Raw genomic sequence first — 26858 nt, 5'->3', positions numbered from 1 at the left:
CATTACTTAAAAGCTGGAAAAAAATTCAGTGTTTTGTCTTTGATTCAAGTACAGACCTCTCTTCCAGTTTATATAAGTTAAAAAAAACCTTGAAAGTGTATATTTTGGGAGGTCAAAATAACTATACATTTTAATTACAATGGGTAGTTATCACTTACCATTACTAAGAACATTTCATATTAGATGAGGTTTTATTATTTCTAATTTTCAATAAAGTTTCAATGGAATAAACTAAAAAGTAAACTAGTTTTTATTTGCAGTCCTACTAGATCAAACATTCTGTGTTATATTTTCAAAATGAAAAGTTAAACTATTTTAAAAAGTGAAATGATACATAACCATTGTATAAGCATCTCTTCAATTGTATAATCACACAGTACCTCCTTCTCTATCAAGAATGTGGTTAAGAACATCATCATCTCCCACAAACTGAACCTCCAGCATCTTTTCTTCCTTTGATTCCAGCTTACTCATCATTGCCAACCTAAACAAAAACAATAAAGCACTCAAAAGTGATGAAAATTCCTATCAACAGCCAAATAAACATTCATATAATGAATATATGTATTTGTATAACATTTTTAAGTCTTTTAAGTATGAAAAATATATTATGTATTATTATATTAAATACTGTGTTTTTGTAACTCAATTTTGTAACTCAATAAGTAACTCAATTCTTTATCTGAAAAATGGAAGAGAGGAAGAAGTGTCTGAGATTAGGAAAAAGCCAAACCCAATCAAGGTAACTAAAATGTAATGACAGGAAAACAACTCTTCCTGTAAAGAAAGCTCTAACCAATCTACAGAATAACATAACCTGAAAGGGGAGGTTAATACATGAGAGTTTAGAAAAGGGACAGCCAAACAAAGAATAATAGTTTGGTGGATTTTAATATCTGTTCACTAGAAAGATAGTCCACTGGGGGAAGTCTGTGTACTTCACTGGTGTACCAAGCCTGGACCAAATAATCCTCAGGCACCCTCCTTTACTACTGAATTGCATGCTTACCAAACAACTTTACAATTATGAATATGGCTTTCTAGGTATCCTGGTAACTAAACAGTAAGCATAAATTTTTGCAATACTTTATAGTTAGTTCTTCAGTGAACAATTTTCAGAGTTTGGCAAGCAGAACTTTGATCACCTCTGGCTACTCTGACAAAAATCTAGTTTCAGAACTTATAATGCTAATGGCCTGAAATGAATGAATGATTCCAACTAGCTGCCAGCTAATCAGTGTACCCCAAAAAAGAATTTTTGTCTCCTCTCTCACTTATAAATCCTATTCATGCCTTTTCTCCTGGCAAGAGGATCTACTGAGTCCCGCATGAATCTGTTGTTTTGCATGCAGATTACTTACTAAATGTTGCCAAGTTTTCTTTTGTAACTAGCCCACTTAAATGCTTTGTCTCAGTTTTCATTTACCTTTAAAGGTACTACACATTCTGCAGCTGGAAAATTCAGGTCGGGTCACCTATAAGTGGAAAAAGAACTCAGTCAGATCAGCTAATGGGAAAATGAAAGCAACCAAAGAAGTTCATGAATTTTAACAAACAAGATGTATAGACAAAGGCAGTTCTTACAAAGCTAAAGTTGTTACGATGGCAAGGAAACAGCAAAACGACCACTGCCATTTTGGCCAGGAAGCCTTAGAGACTGAGATCTAACCTGCGAGGGGGCAGGTGGGTGGAGGAAGGAGGTCGAAATTTGAGCACTCACTATGTGCTGGACACCATTTTGAATATTCTATATGTATTCTCATTCAATCCTCAGAACAATTCTATTAGGTTTATATATAAAGGTATTACTTCATCTATAATTAGTATGACCATTGCCAGTAGAACATGTACTTTGGGGCGAACTTTGCAGTCATGATACTGCTTCTTATTATGGGGAATTTGAGTGTACTAGAGAAAAAATTTAATGCATCTATGTGACATTTATATAAAATTAAGAGACACAATTCCTTTCTACCTGTATAAAATAAAAGTTCTTTTTGAGGGGCTGTTTGTCAAGCTCTGTGTTAGGCACTTCTACATACACCAGATCAATAAATCCTCAGATTCTCTGAGGTAGTTAAAAATGTATGTAATTTCCCCAATTTACAGATGAGTACATTGAGGTTATATATTTTAAATTACCCAAATTCACACAATTAGAAAGTGTGTTAGGGATGAAATCCAAGTCTGACTAATTCCAAAGAAACTGATCATTCTTTTAAATGACACACTTCTCCTGTATTAAATACAAATCTGCTATCCTAAATGCTTGTCTTGACCTCTGGAAACTATTCATAACCTGTTTAGTCATTTTCCCACACAGCAGTTCAAATATCCAAGGACTTCCATGGTTCCCCTATTCTTCCACTTCATTAGGTTAAACATCACTAGAACACCAAGCATGCCTTTAAGAGCAGCATAACCTATATTATTTAAAATTATATACTGCTGTGCTCTGCAAGAATTGAAGCAGTAACAATAAGCAAATGCAATAAAACAAATGATAAACTATAAATACTAAAGGGAATCTGGATCAGGGAAAATATAAAGGCAGAAAATTATATAAAGATTTTGGCTCTGAGCTTCCTGGTAATCTATAGGGGTAAAGGTCAGTTATATAATTCTTATTAGCAAAATCTTAGTAGTTCCTTCAGGGGCAAAAAAAAAAATTTTTTTTTCAAGGAAAATTTACAAACAAATAGTCCAGACAACTGAATACTGTCCTAGGCAATTTCCCTGTGGTATTTTACATAAGAATTGCCTTACTGCTTGGACAGAGGCAGCCTTCGTCTTGTTTGTAGCCGACTGCACTTATATGTAATTTCCTTTTCTAGATTTTTAAGGCATCTTATTATACAGTACAGAATCACCAAATTGAAGAAATTTCTACAAAGACCTTGAAAGAAAACTTTCCTTCCTTCTTCTCCAACAATTCCTGAAAACAAAAACAAAAAACCCCCACTACCATCACACAATTAAATGGAAATATTTAATGACCATTTACTCTTCAAGGCACTGTCTTGAGTGCTTACTTTTAAAGTGGACTCCTTTCAGGGAGTTAACAAGGTAATACAGCAGTACAAAATGAGTGTTAACAGCAGACACTGTCCTTTGAGAGCAAATAAAGGATTTGCTAAAATTTTAAAAAACATAATCCTTTAAAAAAAAAAAAGAAAAGAAGCTTGTATAGATTAGTGGTTATGCACCAATCTGAGTATCAGATAAACCTTGGTTCTGATCTTAACTCCACATACATACACACAGCTGTGTGACTTTGGACAAAGTTGTGACGACTGAGATCACGTGCTACCTATGAAGATGCAAATTAGGCTCCCTATTATGGATATTTTCACTTTACACTTCAACTTAACCATGCTGATCTCTTATACACCTCTATATCCCACCAATTTTATCCAATGAGATAAAATTCATATTTTATGATGAGAAAAATTTAAACATAAAATTTTTCTTTGCCTATTTGGGCCTCCTCCCTTCCCTTTAGTGTGTATTGCACATCTACATTAACCAGACCTCCTTAGGAGATAACATTCCTTCTTAACCTTGAGGGGCCACCATGACCCTTGACCCACGACTCGCTTTGTAATGTGTAGATGTGGATTGTGTAAACTGTCGATAATACGTCATTTAATGTACTGTCCACAGTCTTAAAAACATGTAACTGTGCTTTGACCTCTAACAGGTGGAACAGTCTTCAGAGTTTTCTAAGAGGCTGTTCCCAGGTGGTAATCCTGTTTGGCTCAAAATTTTCCATTTCTTTCAACTGATCGACTACTGATTAATTTTCCTTGACACAACTAACAGCAAAAGTGCTAAACAAATGTTGAATAAATGATGTTCATTTCACGTGCAGTGTCACTACACAAAGGTGTGGGGCCGTGCTATTTTTCTTCAGATTGCAATTTAATTAGGGAGAAGTGTAATGGTTCTATCAGGATTTCGCTTGTAAAACGAAAAGTAATGCATCAACATCCTTTTAACTTAAAAAGCTCTGTCAAACGAGCCTCGTTTATCAATATTTTACCATCAAGCACTGTCCCAAGGTGACTGTTCAGTTAGGAGGATTCATTTGGTACTTCCAGGCTGGGATGACATTAAAAGGTTCTCGCTCCAGTGGCAGCCAGTTCTGGGACAAGATCTCTTCCTCCTTGGCCCTCACTGTACCTGCTCCTCCCCGGGATACTTTACTACTTTCGTTATGGATTTTTACAGATCTCTCCCTACAAGCACAAGGCTTCTTACGCCAGGAAACATGTATGCTGGTAACAGACATCCCTTGCACAGAAGACCCATCACTGCTGGACAGACGAACGGTCTTTCAAGAGGGAGCCTGTCACCCCAACAAATATTTACAGACTTCGGTCTGGGCCTCGCGCAACCGACTAGTTGGCTGCGCTCCGCCAGCTGGGGGTCCTCAGGCCGGCCGGGCTGGGGACAGCCTGGGGAGGGCAGAGATGGAGGTGCGGCGTCCCTGCCCCTAGTGCCGAGGCGAAGGCCGGGAACTGGGTTCCCCTAGACTCACCTCACAAGCCCCAGCTAAGCAGGAGAGGGCGGCAGGCTGCCCCGCCGCCCCACCACGCACCGCCAGGTCTCCGCCAGGCGCGCCTACTGGACTCCACTCCGCTGAATGGTCGGCGCTGGGAAGGCGGCTTCGCCCCAGCAGGGAAAGCCAGATTCTGGGAGACAGTGCGGGACCAGGGTCGCAGGGTCGAGCAGGGGAGCCCCGGAGGCCGGCGGGGGGATGGGAGGCCCGCCTGCGGCACACCGAATCTCCCGCCCTGCTCGGGGGGCGGAGCCCCGGGGAGCCAATAGGAAGTGGAGTCGGCCGAAAGCGACGGTTCTGCGGACCAGTGGGCGCCAGCCTATTGGCTCCGCCCACCAAAACCCGAGGAAAACGAATCCCTAAGCGCTGGGTTCTGGGGCCTTGCCTTTTCTCTTTCCGTTTCCGGGGAAGGGAGAAGGAAGTGCTGGTTACACCTGAGGAAACTTGAGGAGTTGTAGCGGACTGAGCCGTCTCCCTGTGTTTAGGCAATCTTAAAAGTGCTCACTGGTTTCTTTGGATGTCTTCTTTTGAGGGAAAAAGATAGTGGGGATGAATTTGCGTTTATTTATTTATTTACTTTTAAACTTTTCCTCATTTGGTGTGAAAGGTAGCATCTCAAGAAGAGGAGAAATACTGAAATTAGGGCCTGGGCACTGAATATGGAAGTGGGATCAGGCTGCTAATAGGATGAAGAAACGGGTAAAATAGAAGAAAAGAAATGAACTTGCTGGGGTAACAGTATTTCCCACCCATGTGATAACGTTACTCTATTGAGTGAGCTAAACACTATCTCTGCCCTCAGAGTAGGTTCTATAGGGAAAGATACTGAACAGACAATATTGAGAAAATGCTACGATTTGGGAAGTCCAGTGTTTATTGAGCCATGTGGCAGGAGTATCTAATTCAAGGACAGAAGGATTCAGGAACAATTTCCTTGGAGGAAGAGATATTTATACTAAAACTTGAAGACTGAGTAGATTTAAGCCAGGCAAAGAGGAGGGGTAAAATTTTCCAGGTGGAAAGCCCAAATCAATATAGCAGATGCATAAAGGGACAAGAGGCAAGTGCCAAAGTTTGATCTGTTCTTAAGAAGGGCTAGTTTGGCCCTTCTGGCACTAGTCATAATGGTATTGAAAGATCAGTCTGGAGTGTGTATATGTCCATGTATGACTGAAAAATTGTACTGAACACTGGAATTTGACACAACACTGTAAAATGATTATGAATCAATAAAAATGTTAAAAAAAAAAGAAATATCAGTCTGGATAAAAGAGGTAAGGAAGGAAGAGATGAAATCATACCATTTTGGAAGCTGTTAAGGAAATCCATTTGAGAAATAGAAATGATAGTAGCCTGGATATCTCAATATTTCATTTTGATTAGCAGGATTTAAGAAAACAAAAGAGAAAGGTAAATGTCTCTACTTTAGAAATAAATAATTTGGGAGGGGGGGGTGAGTTGAGAGAAGAGGAAAGAGAACACAGCCAACAGTTAACAATGAAGTACTTGAACAATTCTTAAAAAATTGAAGATCTAGGAATATTGACTATTCAACTAATATGTTCTTTATGTTTCTGTGGTGTAGACTCTCTTCCATCTCCCCTGCAAATCTTAAAGTCTTCTACAGACTTAGAGGACTTGGTGTGAGTGGTGGTTTGTTTTTAGGGTGTATGTGTGGGAAATGGAGAGAAGGAGCTGAGTCTTCCTTTCAGATTGATACTAGGATAGATAAAAAACAAAGAGCTGTACCATTCAGAATGGAGAACCACAATTCATGGGTGGCAGAAAGTTGAAGACAGAGGTGACTATAAAATGGCAACTCCCCCATGGATTCACAGACATTTTGGGTAGAACATTAGACTTTTCCATAGGGAAAGAGAGGACCAGGTTGATTTTATGTACATCTTAAGGGGGCAGAGATGCCAGCAGCTTAATTGGGTTATAGTTTGAAATTAAGGGCCTGGCTTTAAATGTCTCTAATATAATCTCTCAAACATGGTGAATTGAACACTGTCTTGAAATGCCACTAAAGAGTCAAAAAATTTTTTTTAGTATAAACATACACACAAAAGAACAGGAGAGGAGGTGAGATGGGTTAATAAAATTTTGAAACATGTGTGGTGATCAGGCAAACAGAGTAAGATGAAACTGAGGCTAGCAAAGGGATTCTAAGAAGAAGCCTATTCCAGTCACAGAACTCAGGTTAGTCTCAGGATAGTCTACAGGAACCTCTTAGGTCAGAAGAGCAGGATGGGACTGAGAACTGGAGGACTGGTCAAAGTCTGAAACAAGGAACAATTAGATCCTAGATCTCTTGTCCCACTTGGTGGAAGAGCAGTTTACAAGGTGAACCAGAGAGTCCAGACTCAACAGAGTAAGAATCAGAAGTCATACTGAAACTGGGGGATGAAACTGGACAGATTATGTGGAAAACAAGGAATCTTCTCTTGTTTGGCTCCCAGAACACTGGCAACTAGTCGTATATCCCTTGGCCTTTAAATTTAAATACCTCCTCTTCGGACTGACTAATCAGAAGATGAGGAGGCCCCAACTGAAAAAGCCAGTTCATCTGTTGATCCACACTGAAACCTACTAGCGGATAAGCCTTGCCCTGCAAGCAGAGTTTCCAATCAGTTTTGGCTGCACCAAACTCATAACAAAGCCTAAACTGTGAAAGAGACAAAACAAATAGAACAAGAGCAAACAGACAATGTAGAATCCAGAAGAAAATTTACTCAGAACTGTAATTAAAAATACCTCAGAGACCAAGATTTTATATCTGTAAAAGAAGGAACATAAAAAGGAATATGGGTCATCAAATTTAGATTTTTAAAGAAAAAAATTATTAAAGTTTTAATTTTTAAACAGCAGACTGCAGTATCAAGATATGAGCTGCACATTTTTCTTCACCAATGATCTCATTTGTCAGCACAACAAATCAGAATGTCTTGTGGACAAGTTAAAAGATATTTGCATTTGTTCCTAAATTTGGGAAACTCAGTTAACTTTTATTTTTATTGCCAGTTTCATGAAAAGCTTTATATTGATACTTTTGCTGTTTGAAAAGATCCGTTTTCTCTCTAGGTACTTTTCTTTGAACAGTTCAGTTTATTCAGTGAACTCTGAGCGCCTACCTGTACCAGAGACATAGTGCCCAGGTATCCTCCTTACCCTTAAAGAACTAAGTATCTAGGAAACAATCACATGATTTCAATACTAAGGTGTTAAGTGCAAAGGTAAAATTTACCGAGAACTACTAGGACAAATACCATTTAGCTTAGGCCGACGGGTAAATGAGTAAGGGGGCCAGGTAGCAGAGGAAAGGCCAAGCCAACGTCCAATGGTAGAGAATGAAGGTGGAGAAGAATTTCAGGAAGAAAGTATGGTAATACAAACTGGATGTGGTATTACAAAGCAGTTTGGTGTTACTTAAAACTTTACGTGTAAGTAAGAATGATAGGAAATGGGATGGGAGAAGTAAATCCCAGGCCAAGTAACATAGAATTTATGCTCTGTGATGGAACCATTGAATAATTGTAACCTGGGGACTGATTGGTGTTTTATATCAATCACTAAAGGAAGATAAATTTGAGAGGAGCTAGGGGTCTAGTTAGGAGACTATCAAAGCAGTCTAGGTATGAAGACATGAGTTTGAGCTGTAGTAGTAAAAGTTGAGAGAAAATGATGGATTTGCTGGAGGCGGGCAGAAAGATAAAGTCCACAAGATTTGGAGACCGGTTATAGATGTAAGGGAGAGGGAAGGAATAATTCCCAGGCTTCTGGTTTGGTTGCCTGGATATCAATTCCTGATTGTGCTGTGAATGAGAGATTACAAATAGAGGGAAGGAGTAGAAGAATTGAGTTTATCTTGGGGCATCTTGATTTTGAAGTGCATGGAGGACATTCAAACATCCTGCAAACAGCTGGATATGAGTTTGAAATTCATTTACGAGGTCAAGGCCTAGAGATGGAGATCTACAGGTCATCATCATAGAGATTAAAGCCAAAGGTGGAAGATTAAGAATTTCCCAGAGATGTTGAGTACAGTAAGAAATTGAGATACCTCATCTTCTGAGGCAGACAGCAAGGACATGAGGGTAGTTCTAGACATAGCTGTTCTTTGAAGTGGTAGGGGAGAAGAGGAAATTAAGAATGTTCTAGCTTGATCGTCTCCATTTTATGGAAGAAGCAAGAGTTGAGGCTGCTGAGAAAGTGATACTTAAAGTGATAGAGTTTTGGAACAGAAACTGATGGGACTAGAAAGAGGGCAGGACAAGAAGGACAAGGACCTCAAAGTACTGGGGGCTTAAATTTGGCCCAAAGAAGTTGTATTGATGTTCAATGGTCTGAGTAAGGGAATGGAGAAGGCAAATTGCAGCACTGATATGGATGAATCTATTCTTTTTTTTTATATTTATGGAATGGATTACTATCTTACATCATCAGTTACTGTTTTATCTGTTTCTCTAGGAAAACATTCTTGAGTCAGTGGTTCTGGATGGAAGAAGGAAAGTTTAGGTATTAATGCCAAGGATTGTTACAGGATTAAAGAGAGTTTTCAATAATAATTGCACATAAGAATTACATGGGGAGCTTTTAAAACTATTGATGCCAGATCCCAAATCCCAGAGAATCTGAGTGTGGCCTATTCATCAGAATTAAAAAAAAAAATTCCCAGATGATTTTAAACGTGCAGCTAGGGTTGAGAACCACGGAGCTAAAGAGAATGAAAACTGGCAATAAAATTTTTGTCATATATGAAATGACCTAGATGCTACTCATTAAACATAACATTAAACATAACTTGATAAGGCTAGGATAGGTCTAGAATGTCAGTAGCAGATGCCTCCGCAAATAATTTCTACCCAGAGATTTTTAAAGATATCAGTTTAATTTCAATCATGCTGAGGAAAGAAAGTGATTACTTCTCTCTGAGGATCTAGGAATAAAAGAGAATTTGGTAGTCAGAACTTTTTTTATCTCCAGGATTTTCTTGTACCAGGGATGATGATGCTGTCATAAATCACACACAAATTAGCAGTGAAAGATTTGGCAGAGTAAGCCCTAAAAAATGTACATATAGTAATTCAAACTCTGGGGAACTAGCTGTAGAATATACTCTTCAATTCGGAAAGTTTTACAGTGTGCGTAAAGCCATTACTTATAACAGTTAATAATAAATGTCTATAGAGTTCTTAAAATTCTGTGGTTATTTTACTCTGAAGAAATGGGGATATCGCATGTTTGGGGAATTCTCTACTGAATATTGGAGAGAATAAAAAAAAATTTTTTGAATGTAATACTGTTTTTTAAATTATACAATGATTCAGAATTTAAGTTTGTACTGGCCAACATGACCTGGCCATAAAAATGTTTTCATTCCTAATGTGTATTAAACATTGTTCCCTAAGATAAAGTGTCAAAAGTGACGGGCCCGTCAAGTGAAATTTAGAATTCAGCACCACCCCTTGCTGACGTACAATCGAACAAAACTAGGGCCTTTACCACAGATTATATCCATCCTATTTGGATTATGACCCAGAGCCAGATTTAGATCTTCAGGGCACTAAACACAAAAGATTTTATTTCTACCCTCTCTCATATAGTTTAAAATAACATTAAATCATAAAATAATTGCAAGTCCAACAAAGTACAGATCTTCCCCAGCCATCTGGCTGCTTTTTTCCAGGGTGGTTGGGAGGAAGGAACTAAAATATTTTTAAGTTTTATATTTTGGGAGCCTCCTCTACTTTATTGTAGTTTAAACCAGCTTTTCTCAACTGAGGTTCCCTCTCATATGAACCAAAGAAAGGCTTTTCTTATTTCTCCAGAGAATGGCACATAATTAAGGATAGAACCATTGTATACACGTAGGAGAGAAGTTAATTTGCAACTATGGACACCTAGGGTATTACAGCTTGATTCTTCCATGGATTTAGCTTGCCTATTAAATCTAGCTCTACCGAGATCCAATCTCCCCTTCCCTCCCATCCCCTACAGGGGCCTTGGCCTTGTGGGGATAGTGCAAGTATACTAATCACTGAGAACAATCAGCATTGTATGAAGCAGTTCTTATCATGGTTAAGTCCATGAGCCTGAGTGTCTGGGTTCAACCCCAGCTCTCTGACCCTGGACAGATGGACTTTGCTTTTCTTATAAAGGAAGAATAATAGTACTTATCAGACACTTGTATTAACCGAGTATTCAATTGCAGCATTTTCTTTAAAGTGTTTAGAATGGTGCCTGGCACATCCTAACACTGAATAAATGTTAGTTGTTATTGTTTAATTCATCATTGGACCGTAAAATACTGTGACCTGAACCAGAGTTGTATGTGTGGGGAGGGATAGTGCCTCCACTGTCTTATTAATATTCACTATTTTATTATGGTAACTTAAAGTGACTTTCCCCTTTGTACTTTCTCTGTATTTTTAAGGTTTTCAAAATGAGCAAGTACTACATTTTCAGTAAAAGGAAAATGTTGAAATTGTCAACTGGTAAAGCTCGTTCTTCCTAACTAATACAGATCTAGAATCAAGAAGGAAAAACAAAAAACAACAACAACAAAAACCAGGCTTGGTGAGTTGCCTGAAGCCACTCTTCTGGAACTGCTAATCTGTATCAGCAATTTTGGATTAAGGTGTAACAAGATATAAAAGGGAGAACAAAGCTTTGGTTCTAAGTGAGGAATAAAAGCCACAAGAAAAAAGCCACAAAAGAGATTTTTCTAGGAAGTGCATGTAAAGGGAAAGGAAAAGGGCCTGGGGCTCAGCCCTTCATTAAACCCATGATCCAAGAGAAGGTTAAAGTATATCTTTAGAAAAGACAATGTAGGAAAGATGAAAAAGTTTAATGATTAGAGACTAACTGCTGGTAAGAGTGTGAGGAAACAGGCACTTTGATACATTGCTGAAGAGTGTAAATGGAAATGTAATAATGATGGCTCCTCTTACAAGGACCCAGGAAAGAAAATCAATTCTAACATCTCAGTAATAGAAACAGTTGTGCTTCGCTTGAGAAACTGATCTGTTTTATCTTAAGGATATCTAAACATCACATAATTAATCTATGTCTCTCTTTGCATTTGGCTGCTTTAAAGTTCAGTGATAAATTTCTATCTCAACAATAACATAAATGTATGGAACACATTTTATGTATTAATTTTACTGCTGCCTACACATTATTCCTTATTTTGTGGTGCTATATGTAATTTTATATATTGCCTTAATTCATTTTATAAATTGCCTTAATAGGGTGTTATATAAATTTAAATAAGAGTTCAGACATACATAAATAAAATGGCATACTTTGAAAAAATGCAGTGAAGGACCATTTTATGGTATGAAATTTAGGTAAGATACAAAATTAACTCAGGGAAATCCAGTCAAAAGCCAAATAAAGCTGTATTTTTATACTGTACAAAAGAAAATTTACAATCTTAATGTAACTAGATACAACTAGGGAAAAATTACACATCTCTCAAGAAACACAATATTTAACATCTTAGATATGTTTCTGCATTGCAGACTGATAGTGAATTTTATACATCTTTATTTACAATAACTTAAAATATTTTTTCATCTCTGGCAGATATTTACAAGGTCAACAGTGACTACATTTCACATTTCAACAATCAACAGCATTAACCAGTTCAGTAAGACAGTTACGATAATGGCTTACATGCACCAATAAATATGATCTTAAATGTGCATTTTTTTCTTCAGCTCTGAGAAAAAAAGAATGTTTTCACTAGTCCTAGATTGAAAGGATATCAGTCAATAGAGATCATATTTTCTTCATGCCTATCCTATTTAAATTTTAACCAGCAGTATTCTCTGAATACTTGGGAAGTTTACATCAAACTATAGACTCTAGGTTGATGCTAGCTTTAAGAAAAAAAAAAAAGATCTCACCTATATATTTCCATATCCTTTTATGAAGCACACATGTGGAAGTGGGTATTTCTTGTTTGTCCATTGTGAAAGAGATCAGACTATATAATGTTACAGTAGTAAAAGCTCTTCAGAAATTGTAACTCAGGACAGCCAAATTATTATGACAAAGTGGGAAAACAATCTCTGCACCATAAAAACTGTTTCACTTAACCAGTTAAACTGAATGTAAAGGCAGCACAATTTTAAAAATAAAAATCAAAACAATTCACTGTGGTTCATGAACTTATTACAAATATTTTAAAACAACACCTGGAATATTGAATATATCTCTCAACTGAGTTCGGATGGTAAAACTTAAAAAAAAAACCTACATTAATAATTGTTAGAAAGCCAATCTTCTCTTTCTAAGACAGCTGATCAATACACTCATTAGTTTTTAACTGCCACCTGATATGAAAAAAATAATACACAAAACCTGTTTGGAGCATCAGTTAGTATACAATTATATTTCACATTTCCCCTGCCAAAACCATTATTTAATAGGTTAAATAAACCCTTTAGTTCTTATTGGTCTGTACCTTTAAAAAATAAGAATTTTAACTTTTCTTAACCCAATCATGTTTTTCTGCAAAGAAAAAAAACACCCAGTGACCACGTACATAAAATTATGTAAACATAGTTTTAGCCAATATGTACTTACTAGAAACAACTGACATTGCCTATTTAAAAAGATACATTTCCATAATTTACCCCTCAACTTTATTTTTAAAAAGTTACAATACCATACAGTATACCAATTTAAGAGATTCCCCCACTCTTTTATGCAATACTGGTAAGTAGAATCCTTAATTTGAATTAAGGAGACATGAAAATGCACTATAGAAATAATATTTGGACTTGACCTTTAATTGGTACTTTTGCCGGAAGTATAAATGTTGACATTTTACTGACAGAAGAAAATCTTTAATGGAATCTTGTAGGTACTATGTATCTGCTTCAGACAAAAGAATCTTTTAATATTTATTTCCCCCAGGGCTAGAAAGCAATACTTTATGTTAAAGGGGTCTCATCCCTTGACAGATAGGTACTTCAAAATTCATATTTGGTTGATATATTTTCTTTGGTAAACTTCGTAATCGATGAAGATGTTAAAGAACTACCTTCCTCTGATATAATTAACACTGTGTTGTTGACACTCAAATACAGCAAACCAGATTGATACCGATTTTGCAGCTGGGGATGGACTGTCCAATTATGTTCATTTTCTTTGAAAATAAAAAACTTTCATCACTAAACCTACCTCTGGATATACAATTATGCAAAAAAGACTCATCCCTTAAGCTACATCTAATTCTAATTTTGGGGATAAAATCTATATTAAACATAGCATGATGGCAGACATCTGAATGTGCCTTGATTTGTAAATGTTCTCTTAAAATCCAGAAACAAAACACAGAACTTACATGTCTCTACCATGCTGCCAGTTATTTAACATCATTCTGAGCGTTCTGCTAACTTCTTTCCTGAACTGTTTGCTCTTGTATTTTTCTCATGTGACTAATGGATAACACTACAAAAACACTGAAGAGATTGAAATTAATAAAAATTTGGTGGTTGTGTGGTCAGGTTCAGAAGGAATTTGCCTACATAGGCAGGGGAAGGCTAGGTGATGATGACTCCTTTAATTCTAACAGGTTGGGATCATCACACAAATTTCTGGCACTGCCAAAAATCTTGTATAGTTTAAGTGCACATTGGTTGACTCTATGAATAGTATTTCCTAGGTATGTTCAGTGTCAATATGATATACCCATTAGGTACATAACACAAGTAATACTAAAATTTATGTCTTACATTATCAACACGACCACCTTGGCAATGGATAATTGTACCAATCTGGTGACTTGTTATGATTTTATTAGCACTGTTAACAACTTTCCACTGCATTCCATCTTCTTTTAATCTGGCAAATATTCTAATATTTAGAGTTTAAGCTATCAATAATTTCTAGATGGTTTTCAAACAATGTGTTTCTAAAAAGCACTTTAAAAAAAATTAAAGTATTACAAATAAGTGTCTCAACCGACTCAGTGGTTTGAAACATGACAATAATCATTCAACTTGAAAGATAAAAAGTCTCATGTTCAGACTATTTAACATAGCCATAGTATAGAAAAGTTGTTCTAAAATTCTTATAGATTTTCTGACCATTGGCATGACCTATTAAACATTTTTAAATTGAAAAGCAATTACGTAACTGAAATGCTGATTCAAAAAAAACAAAAACAAAAACACACACAGAACAAAATTTACTTTGTAATCCAAGATCAGAAATGGAGAGATCCTCCTTGCCAGTGTTTATATAAATAGTGTACTACCCACTAAAGATACTAATATTTTTATTTACAAATGAACATGCAGAGGATTAAATGAGACAACTGATTGTCAACATCCAAAGTACTCAAAAATGGACCCATACTAACCTCACAAAGTGAGGCAGAAAAAACACCCCATTTCATTAAAATACTCACAAAATAGTGCAAACAAAACAATCTGAAAGAAGTTATTCTCAGTATTCCAATGTCTAATAAATAATTATAATTAATTTAAAGCCACTAAGTGGGATTTGAGAATACAGGTTGGAAATATTGAGCTTATATAGCTGAGACTACTGCATTTAAGACATTTTTTACTGTATATACACTTTAAATGACATGGTCACCATTCCATTAAGGAATCATAAGCTTCACACTATATATCTTTTTCAGTCACATAAGGAAATATTGCTTTTATCTATCTGCTTTAAGTAAGGTTCAATCTCTTTACATTAGAAACTAGGAAATCAAATTTATTTAATCTTTACTTTGCAATACTCCGTTGTGCAATACACTTAGCTTGCCACTTAGGTGACTGTGAAAGCTGGCCGATTCAAAAATTACTTTAAGGTAGCTAGGAACACTGATCAAAGCCATTTCACTGGGTTTTATTTTTGCACTTAAATAATTCCCCAGAAATATAATCAACTATAAAATGGCAGCATACAACTGTTATGTGGCAGAAAATAGTAAGGCATAAATTAGAGTAAGAAAAATGTCTCTCTCCTTACATCTGTGGTATAGATACCTACATTTCCAACACTTCCCCATCTGTGTCTATTATTCTACAATTTTTCTGGATTTAATACTTTTCTTAATGTGCTGTGTTCACCAACTACTAGACCAGAACTATAAAGAAACTGCAGAAGGGAAGAGTGTTACATACCACATTTACCACAGGATGAGTAAAGGGAGGCAGTGGGATGTTAATATGCATTTGATGGGGGACACGAGTTTGATTCTGGCTCGGCTTCTAGGATATGTGACTTTGATCACATCACAACTTTTTTGAGCCTCAGTTTCCTGAGGATGGATATGGAAGGATGGCTGTTAAGACACTGGCTAGATTATCTCTACCGTCTCTTTAGTACAAAAATTCCAACTCTGTTATAAATAGGCACAGGAGAGTAATTGGGAGGGTTACAGTAGTGGTAGGGGTCAGGATTTTAAATTACAACCAACACCCCCGACTCAGCTTCTCAAAATATTTTTATATTTGAAAATCTTAATTCTAAGTTATCTTTCACTCTACATTTCGTTTGTACTAGAACATGTTCTAGTAACATTATTTCAATGTAATGTCATAGAGAATAGTTCCCAAACCTTCAGATATTTCTTTATATAATCCAACCTGGCATAGATGGCATCATCAAATTGTTTCATTACAGAAAACAAGGATTTTCTCCCTAACTAGCTTGTTCATAGATGGAGGAACTTTTTAAAACGGAAGTTAGGAAGTGTGAAAATAAAAGGTTGTTAAAGGTTAAATAAAGCATGAATATTGCTGGCATATATTTGTAACAGTTGTTGTATATCTGAAAACTATTCTATATTAAATAAATAATGCAAATGAGTATCAAAACTCTCTTAGAAAATATGACCATCGTTTATGACTAACTCATTCCATTTTAACTATGTCTTGCACAGGAAATATGTTCTAAGACCCCAGATGCAAAGTTTGAAATAAATGAAATATTTCTTCATTGGATCAAAAATATTTTAAGGTCATAAAACATTAATGGGTATGTATAGACACAAAATCTATGTGAACACACATAAAGAGAAATCAAATTCTCTAAGCTGAAAGTTTTTCAAAATCAACTTTTCAGGTATAACATAAGATTTCTAACAAAGCAGAGGGAGATCTTATATTTATTACAGCTTTTGCTATAATTTGGTATTATTTGGTATTTTTTGTGCTTTAACTAAAATCATGCCAGATTTAGATGCCAATAAATGTACAACTTGTTGAATTAAAAACAATCCTTCAGCCTCCTAAATCAACCAGGCATTTCTGCCATAAAGTGACTGCCCTCCAGCGATAGCCAAGATCTCACCCCCTGGTAAGTACAATGCTCTTTTCTTTTCATTCCTAAACCCTTGCTTTCCTTAATATTTTACACTTCATTTATTTGGCTGCTTTCATTTTTCTGACATCCCTTAGTTAAATTAACAGGAGGGATATCTACAATATGTCTTTGTGATCTATACATATACACACCATACACACACACACACACACACACACACACACACAAATATACACACAGATCAATAAATCTCTATCAACTTTTAGCTCTACCCCAGACTTTGGCAATGTTGCAGATAACAGTTCAGGTTCTAGTTCCATTTTTATATGAGCTGAAAAATGTTACATACTACCAAATTCAAACAAGCATTTCAGTATTCTTATAAAGATCCTAACAGAAAATCCCTTAAAAAAAAAAAAAACCCAAACCAAAAAACCTCTTACAATAAAAAGGAGGGAGGAGATTTTTAGGTATGAAAAAAACAAGAGGCATATTTCTGGTTATTTTATTTATCAAAATCTATTGTAATTTTAACTAGTAGAGATAAAATTTTCAACTTTGTTAATTAGGAGAATACCTGCTTTCTATAAATTCAGTATATTTTTCTTTCACAATAAAATTAAAATGTCTAAATGCACAAAGCACTAATAGCTCTGATGTACTGTGTGGAAGAATGTATAGCAGTTCAAGTCACAATACACAGATTTTCAAAAACCAATATATTCTCTTCTATTTCAGTCAAGCATTAGAGCCTGAGACCCTGAAGAGGTCATAATGAAATCTTATCCAACCAAATCAGAATTGAAAAATAATAACTTTTTTTAAATCAATAATGCATTTTTGCAGCCTCTTAGCACAGTTACCAAAATGCTACTTACATACATTCAACATCTAGCTTACTGGCATGATTTCAAAGTTTTATAAAAATGAGAAACTTTTGCAGATATATGATTAGAAGGTACACGAATTGCATTACATTAAACACAAAGGCAGTGTGGTCCTTGTAGGAGAAATCAAGTCAGTACCCCCTGGTAGAAATGTTCTATAAAAATGTGTCACATTGAAGCGTCAGTGTTTTCAGCCAATTATCTGTCCCTGATGTATTTCCTTGGAGTATATGATCTATCAGGACTTCAGGTTTCTTAATCCAAAAAAACTGACTGAATTTAGGTACATCTAGAAAGCAGCTGAAAGGGTTTCTCCAATAGTCTGACATCATAGAAAGTGGGTTGAGAAATCCCTCTCTTTACCTGAAGACGTACTTGTTCTACTTCAGTCATCATCAGCTCACAGAGGAAAAGAAAAAAAAAAAAAAACAATCAAAACTTCCCCTCACACACACAATCCCATACAAGCTAAACAAAAACTGCCCCTCCCCCCATAAAACCCCAGCACCAAAGTGTCAATCATTCCTGGGAAATAGAACATGCCCCTTGGATTCTCTGATTTATTGGCTGTTCAAACTTGAAGGACAGAAATGACCTTATATTTCTGGGGAGGAGAGAAGACATGGTAATAATGACTGCAGAGCCATTGAGAAAGTGCATTATCAATTACACAATCAGAGGTGGCTTCGACTTGATTTAAATGCCTTGGTAATTGAACAATTGTGTCCTCGAGATAAAGGAGATGGGGGAAAAAGAGCCACCCTTGTTTTAATGAAAAAGTGCAGCAGTCTACCACCTTTCCCCATGCTTCTCAAGAGAATGATTGCACAGACTCAGAGGAGTCCAAAGTCGTAGCAGAATCTCTGAGGCACTCCTGGTTGAGAAAAAATATGATCCAGTAATCTTCATAGTTCTATAGATTAAGAGAACAAACCCGTTTTGTTTTGTTTTTTTAAACAAAAGCCAAAGAATCATTCATAGGGATCATATACACCATTTCCTCTAACGTATCCTCAGTCTCACAGTGATGAAATGGGACCGATCAGCCTACGATGGATTGCACTTCACCCAAGGAGAAAGGAAGGCGTGGAAAATGCAAACATTTTATACTGCTTCACAAACACGTTTACAAGGAACAGAGGAAGAGAAGATATAGGAAGGAGGGAAAAGAAAACCTTATTGCTGTTTTCATACAAAATACAGTATGAAGGTACCTAAACTAAATCAAATCTGTTTACGATGACCAATATTTTCACAATGTGGGATGAAGTGTCTTTTTGCACAAGGAAATGTTCAGTTTAAAAGGTAAGCAGAAAGAGGAGAGAGGATGTCAAGACTACACCTGGGATATTAGCTGCATATTGAAACTTGGGGATCGAGACTGCTTGGTTAAGGGAGCTCCTGGGCTGAGGAGCTCTTTACCTTCTCCAGCTTGACCTAGCCGGTCTTCCTGTAGACTGATAGTTGAATATCGATTAGAATTGTTAGCTGCTAAATTAGTAACTCCCTCAGTGCCAACCCCAATGCTGGTACTTGCTTGACTGCCATTTACATAGTCAAATGATTTACTTGAGGAAGCACTGGCTGTCCGGATTAGACTTAAACTATTAGTTTTTGGCACCACCTGGCCAGCAGGCAGGCTCAGGTGTTTCTTCATCGGTGTCAGCTCAATTGAATCTACACTAAGATCCACTGGTTGCTGCACATACTGCCTGCGAACTACTGAATCTCGAGGGCTCTCACTGGATTTGATGGCAGCAGTTGTTTCTTTATCCTTGGCTGAACGCCCAGCTGCTACTTTCCTTAAGCTTCCCCTCTGAGAAGAGGAGGCTGGTTTGGTCCCAATTGGCTGGCTGCTGAGGGAAGCCCCTGATGAAAATCCTTCATCTGCATCATTCAGGTTTACCGACTCCTCTCCTCCATTTACACCCTCAGCACCTAAAAAACAAATCGGACAGACTCAGCAATAGCTAAGTTAAACAAGCAGCAGCTGTGAGTAACAACTCAACTGACCTGAGCTCCTAGGCAATATCTGCTATAGGCCAGCCATGGCCCTTGTTATCAACATTTCCCCTAAGTAATTTAGGGGAAGAAACCTTAATCTACACAGAATTCTAATGCTATTCATTGTGTTCATTTAGCTTTAATTAGTCTAGCTTTTGTAAAACTGTCCACAAACAGACCTAGCACACTATCAATATTTAGGCACATTAAACAACTTCAGGTGAAACATAACATTTTGTTATCATAAATCTTTATAATACACCCTTGTCAATTTGAGGTGACTGTGTCTACCCATTTAAAAAGACAAAAATTTTTCCTCATAGCTTCCTTAACCCATCATAAAACAGACCATGCAAAAGAGACTCCTTTCTAATTTCAGTCACTCAGAATAATGCCAAAAATTCATCCCCACAAGCAAAACTTTTTTAACTACAATGTAATTTTGTATTTATTCAATAGCTAAGTGCTTCTAAATGAGTTTAAAACCTTTAACATGGAACTAGCACATTCTCTACCTCTAATCTAAAAACTCTACATTGCTTCCAGTAATTTCAGTCATGTTTTGTCTTACGAACATATCTACTCACTGGTTTCCATATTCTTGACCAATTAATGTGAAAATATTTGATTATCAGAGAGCAAGGGTAGGGAACCAGCAGGGCTATTTAAGAAGAATTTTTACTTTCTATATTATTATTTCTATAGAATTTCAGATTTTTAGTATTGAGGTGTATTATTGTTGAGATCACAAATACTATAGTGTCCCATGACATTTCATGCAGAAACTGCAGTTAACAAAATAATCTTTATCTTGGGATTTTTGTAAGAAAGGAAGAAGCATATATTATATATTTAGCTTGGGGTTTTCAGAAGGCTCAATTCTCTTACTGAAAGTATGATCAGCATTCTCTTAGAAAGTAGAAAATTTGCTTCTTTCAAAAACTGATAATGGTTTGCTATCTTTTAAATATGTTTACCAGACCATAAGAAAGTTCAATCTGAATCTATGTACAAATATCAACATTATAGTTACGGAACACTATAGGAAAGGAATCTTAAAAAATACTACTTTGAGATACAGGTTACCTAAGTAAAATATATATGAAATACTTAAACATAATTTTATTTAACAAAGTATCTGAAAAAAATAAAAATATTCTCTTAGCTATATTTTTTTCATATGGACCAGTTATTTCTTTCCTTCAAAAGAATAAAATAAACTATCCTTAAAGCAAAAGGCGTCTTGTTATTATATCCAGCAGTTTAATAGTCTTTATTAATCATGCAAAGCCATATGAAAATGCAGCTGACACCACTTCTCTCAAACCCCTCTTCAAAAGAACAGTATATAATGTACATCAAGATAAAAACTTTAAATTATATTTATATGATATCATCTTAGCAGTTTATTTACAATTAATATAAAGAACTCCAAAAGGCCCAAGAAAAGATAGTCACTGGCTCAGAATTAATACAAAACCAGGAGTGAACAGAAATGTATCACTGGGCATATATATGGTTAGGAAAGGAGACTGAGAGACTCAGTGCTAGCTTCTGAACCTTGCCACATGCAGCTCTGATGCCCAAGCAATATGGCCGGAAGAGATGACAATAACATAAAAGCCACCATGCAAGAGAGTCTACTGATATTCTGTATACTAAGAAATGCTGTTTCAATATAGTGGAACACTGACTATACTTTAATCACAGGTGTTGTCCTCAGTTTAGTAGTAATTTTAAATCCAGTTTTAAAAGGCACAAATAAAATGTAACTTGACAATCAGGATAAAGAACTCATATTTTCCCTTCAATTTCAACATATAATAGATACAACTTAAACTGTAAAACTATTTAAAACCACCATACTAGAAAACATCTTTTGTTTTTCTTTTAGAAGGCCGATTATTGATGTTAATCCAAAAGCTCCAGCAGACTTCAGAATTACCAAAAACTTCTCATAGGTTTTAGTAATCTTCATCCTTCTGTTAAAAAAATCTCAAGGAATAAAAAGGCAATTGTGTCTAAGAGCAATTCTAATTTTTCCCTTTCTAATTTTTTCCCGGGGTGAAATAATATTCACGATCCAAAGAAGAAACAACCAAAAAAAGTTAAAAAAAATTTTTTTTCAAAGCTCTTTTTTTTTCTTTGGTGGGGGGAGGTAGTCAGGTTAGTCTGTCTGTTTGTTTAATGGAGGTACTGTGGATTGAATCTAGGACCTCGTGGATGCTAGGCATGCACTCTACCACTGAGCTATACCCACCTCTCAAAAGATTTTTAATAAACTTTTCTATTCATGTCTGACTTTCCTTATGAATTAACTTCTACTAATATTGATTTGAAGCTACAATTAAACTAGATTAAAAGGCAAAATAATTCTTGAGAAATTTCAAACTCGCTGAAGGAACTCATTCCCCTTTCTTTGTGGCTATACCCCACCGTCACAAACTGACATTTTACCAATAATAGGAGATTATAAAATAGGATACTTTAACATTTAAAGGAACTACTATTTTGGTTCCTTTTTCTAATTGTATGACTTATGATGAATTGGAAGAATGTTTCAACCCAATCCCATACTTTTTAGGATTTCATCGTTACTGAACATAGCTACATGTAGTAGAAATTCCAATAATCTAACAATAGTGGTAGATAACATTTCAGTGGCACATTTAGTCATCAAGAATGTAGAGACACAGGCTGTTGTTCAAGTTAGGCCAACTCTGGATTCTCCATCTATCCATATACTTATTTTTATGCCTTATCCAAGATAAAACTGACTCCCAGGAACAACATAAAGAGATACAGGAAAAACAAAAAGGAAAAGCTGTGTCTTTCACACAATCTCTGTAAAACAGCACCAACTTCTTTGGGCCCCTAGATCATGCACATGCAACGCTGTTAAACAAAGTGAGATCAATCTGGGCAAATGGTTGAGGGAACAGAGGGTAGATTTGGATTCTTACTGAGCATGCTCAAATTTCTAATGCACCAAAGAGCAAGAGTTTCCCTAAAGTGGAAGGTAACTGCTTCATATACATTTGGTCTTTAAAATAAGTAAAAATATGTAATCTATTTTAAAACTATTTGCTATATTTCATAAATTAGTGTAAAGGTTCCACAGTAGCAATATATTAAATAATGAAAAAACTATTAAAGCCACAGTTCCCTCTTTCACAAAACCAACTTTTATGGCACAAGTGTAAAGCAGTAAATAAATATTTACTATCAGAGAGAAGTGTTTTTTTTACAGATAGTGGTCATGGTTGTAGAAGGGAGTGGGATGTAAAAAAGATTTCTTTGAGATACCTACACTGTAAAAACAAAGATCTAGTAGAATAACTGACCTCTAAATAATACATTTGAATTCTGCTTGGGAGCTATATAAGACAATCATTATTTACAATAAATGATAAAATATACTGTGCACCAGGATAGCACATTTATAGAGGAAAGGCGTCAGTAGTCACTAGTTAGACTCAGGCAACTTGACCAGAAGATTATAAAAAGCCAGTCAACACTGGTTTACTCTGCCAAAGAGATAAGAAATTCTGGTTAATTGATCACCCTGGGACTAGAGAGAAATTGGCTGGCTCCACTTTAGTCCAGTTTCTCAAAGATAATATATTAAGGTTTTAAAACTTTTCTCATATATTTTAAAAATAATAAGTTATTATATAAATGAAAGCAATTCATATTGATTAATAAGGCTCATGTCCACTGGGTGCATTTTTCCTTTCCTGATGTTAGAATAAACATGCTCAGTAATGAAAAAATCCCAAGCATTTGCAGACCTTTTGGAGACAGTCCTCTGCCTTGTTAGTAGCCATGCCAAGCTGTTCTTTAATTACACAGGGATGCAGAATCCAGGCCAGCACAAATGGTAACTAAAAATTGTACCTGACCTGGTGCTAGGCATATGGGGGGTGTGCTTTGCAAGGAGAAGCTAACACACCCTGGGGTAGTGGAAACACACACTAGAATGGAAAGATGTTCTGCTTGGGGACAGAGAGCCAGGATCCTTCTCCAGCAACTGCCTCACTGACTTCTGCCTCCTCATCTCTGTCCTACCCTCTGTTGTGGCTGCTGCTGAGTTGGGCTCCGGTGAGCCGTGCTCAGGGGTCCTGCGCACCAGCACCTCCCCCTCTTGCACACGTTTGATCCCTAGGTCAGTGGAGCCGTGTTGGATCGGGGAGCCAGGAATACTCGAGTCAGCCTCGTTTGAGAAGTCAAAGCCATCTGGGATTCAACATATAAAATTTTAGTCCTTTTGCGCTGCTCTATTCTTTTCTGAGCATTTTGACCCAGGCAGATAAGAGAATGTATATATGGATATGATATAAACACAAACATTATTTATATAGTTACATGTGTGTGCTCGGCATGCACACACATAAGGCAGCAGATGAACAATGTGAGGTTTGCAAATGAACAGGACAGAAGAATAGAGATCATTAAAATGGCAATTAATATCTCTTAGGCAAGACAGCTTGACTATTCAAGTACCATATACCTATGAAATACTGCTGGATTCAGCACTTACATAAAAAGGAGAAGCAAAGATAAAAATCAATTATTTTATGGATAATTTGTATTAAACCATTAGTTTGGCCAGTTATACAACTGTCTCCCACAATGCTCATACAGGCAGGCACCTTTTCCCCAGATAGTGACAGGCTTTAATAAATTTCTTTCCTGTTGTTATCACTAGTTAAAAAAAAAAAGACAAAAATTTACTTGATCTTATTTTCTGTTTTAACATTCATAGAGTAATGTAAATAACATCTTTCTGCTTTATAGAAAATATATATATGCATCTTTATGTTAAAATAAATTCAGGTATTTAAACCACATTGCTAGTGCTGTTTTTAACAACTAAGATTTTTTACTTTAATTACATAGAGTACTATAATATCACGTTAATATAGGCTGTAAAAACAGTGATAAATGTACTCTGATCCACGAATGGGTTATAGGGATTTTGTACTCACCTTCTCTCCTCCATCTATGGCGACGGATCGAAGCTGTTGTAATGGCAGTCCGAGAAATCCTCGGCACTGTTGGAGTGACTTCCACTTTAAGTACTTTCTGGCCTTCTTGTGAAGAATCGGGAGCATCAAATGGTAGTGAGTTTTTCATGGCATTGGCAACCTAAAATGATAATATAAGTCTATACATATTTACACTCAATATATAACTCATGCTTATTTTATATTTCATGTTTCCATTAAAACTTGTACTATAAAATATAAAAGTACAATGTGTCAGAAATGTCTGTACCTCCTCTGGTCTGTATTCTTTTAGGTAGACTTTTTAGATGAGAATTTATTTTAAAAAATGTGAGTCACACACCCCGTGGATTCCCTGAAGTCGCTGACTTTCAGGGAGAAAAAAACATTCTAAAGAAAGAGAAAGTGTTTTTAACATCTGAACCCTGATGTAAGAAAATTTAGAATAAGTTTCTGATTCTTCACATGATAAATAACATACAAAATTTGATCTCTGATAAAAAAAAATTAGTTCTGTCTCCAAGAGGAGAAATTTTCCTTAAACATGCCTGGCATTTTGTATTACCGCTTTCTGTCCTCCATGAAGGAGAGTGATGTAGCTGGCTGGATTGCCAGTGGCTGGTCCACATTTCCTGACTGGGTAGTGCTAATCTAGCAAAGATCTTGAACAAAAGGACTGTCTTTCTCCCCTCCCTCTCTACTTGGACAGGACACGTGAAATGCAGCAACCTGGATACCCTGCCTGCTCTATCAACTCAAACCTCTCTAGTGGGCTATTCCAATGTCTAGACTAAGGTGTAGGGAGTGAAGTCTTTCAATTTAGCCTTTACAACAATAAAGATGATGCTTGTTTCTCTACCTGCCTACGACTTTATCTATTTATCACCTGGCTCTATTTCTGAATGGAGAAACTGAATGTTATTTACTGGGCCCCTCAGAGATCCCTAATAATAAAGGGCTATTCTAGGACTAGAGATTACCAATCTCTTTACCTATATTGCCTTGGAAATTCCATCTCTACTTAATTTATAAAACTTACAAGGATAAAAGAATGAATTTAAAGAATCTCACAAATGCAAGGTGTTATTATCATGATGTGATTTTTTATCTTGTTATTCATTTTTTTTAGTGTAACCTTTATGGTAAAATTAGGGATGATGACATGAGAAGAAAAGAAAACTCAAATATGAAAAAATGAATGTAAATGCTACTTCAATAAATTTATATTTAGCTTAAAATATAAAAAAATGATATAAAGAAAATGTCTTTAGAAACTGTACTCTTAAAGTACAGCGAGTAAAAAAAAATATTTTTACAACACTATTATAAAAATACTACAAAAAGCTTAGAAAACAGAAGGTTGCAAAGAAATAAAAACCATCTACAGTCAAATCACCTAGACAACTACTAGCATTTTTTATGTTTCCTCTATCTTGTCTAGGTTAAAAAAATAGTTGTATACTACTTTATCACTTAACACAGCTAGCATGTTTCTTTAATATAAATTTTCAAACATATAATTTCATCAAGTAAATAGCATATAACTTAATTATTCTCTGCTGGGAAATGCTCAGAGTTTTGATTCCTTTGCAATTAAAACCAACACTAGTGTTTACAGTACATTAACAAATTTTTTACGTAGTTTCTTACGAAATGTTGCTAGACATGGAATAGTGGGTCAAAAAAAACACGGGGCACACACATTATCAAACTGCTTCTGCAAAGGAATGCTCAGAATTGTGTTATACTACTTCTGGTAACACAGAGAATGCTTTACTACTACACTAGTGGATGATCACATTTATTTCTGATTGATCATTAACTTCCGGACACATTCATTTTATGGAAGAGTATGAAATTTTTACATACAACAAAATATTAATTGGTTTTTTTTGTCATGCGTGTTGAGAATATTTTCTCAGTCTGTATACTGCATATTAATTTTGTTTTTTGAAAACTGATGGTTTATAGAATTTAGATGTTTATGTAGTCAGAAAAAAAAAATGAGCATTTTTTGGTGACTTGTCCCACCACTTAAGCTTAGAAAGCCCTTCCTTTTCTAGAAACTTGAGTAGATATTTATAACCTTTTCACTTTCTT

The 26858-nt window shown here is 35.9% G+C and overlaps 2 protein-coding genes across 6 annotated transcripts in view; both read right to left on the bottom strand.

Annotated features, from left to right (window-relative positions):
• Nucleotides 1-4789, bottom strand: part of ORC2 (origin recognition complex subunit 2) — a 37187-nt gene extending 32398 nt beyond the window's left edge. Inside the window, exons 1-3 of the mRNA XM_006205176.4 lie at nt 4541-4789; nt 1427-1475; nt 381-484 (exon numbers count right to left, since the gene is read on the bottom strand). Of these exons, the coding sequence (XP_006205238.1) occupies nt 381-477 (97 nt within the window). The 5' untranslated portion in view covers nt 478-484; nt 1427-1475; nt 4541-4789. The remainder of the gene's footprint in view (nt 1-380; nt 485-1426; nt 1476-4540) is intronic.
• A 7156-nt stretch (nt 4790-11945) lies between these two features.
• Nucleotides 11946-26858, bottom strand: part of HYCC2 (hyccin PI4KA lipid kinase complex subunit 2) — a 63473-nt gene continuing 48560 nt past the window's right edge. For 4 of the 5 annotated variants that reach the window (XM_015240009.3, XM_015240008.3, XM_015240010.3 and 1 more), the window contains 3 exons: nt 24741-24900; nt 23821-23988; nt 11946-19686 (listed from right to left, as the gene is read on the bottom strand). In XM_015240009.3, coding sequence (XP_015095495.1) covers nt 19085-19686; nt 23821-23988; nt 24741-24900 — 930 coding nt within the window. In that variant the 3' untranslated portion in view covers nt 11946-19084. The remainder of the gene's footprint in view (nt 19687-23820; nt 23989-24740; nt 24901-26858) is intronic. The other variant, XM_015240011.3, reaches the window with a different exon arrangement.

Source organism: Vicugna pacos, chromosome 5, assembly GCF_048564905.1.
Source record: "Vicugna pacos chromosome 5, VicPac4, whole genome shotgun sequence".
Lineage (NCBI taxonomy): Eukaryota > Metazoa > Chordata > Mammalia > Artiodactyla > Camelidae > Vicugna > Vicugna pacos.
The sequence above is the reverse complement of the archived record's forward strand: the minus strand, read 5'-3'. Positions and strand labels throughout refer to the sequence as shown.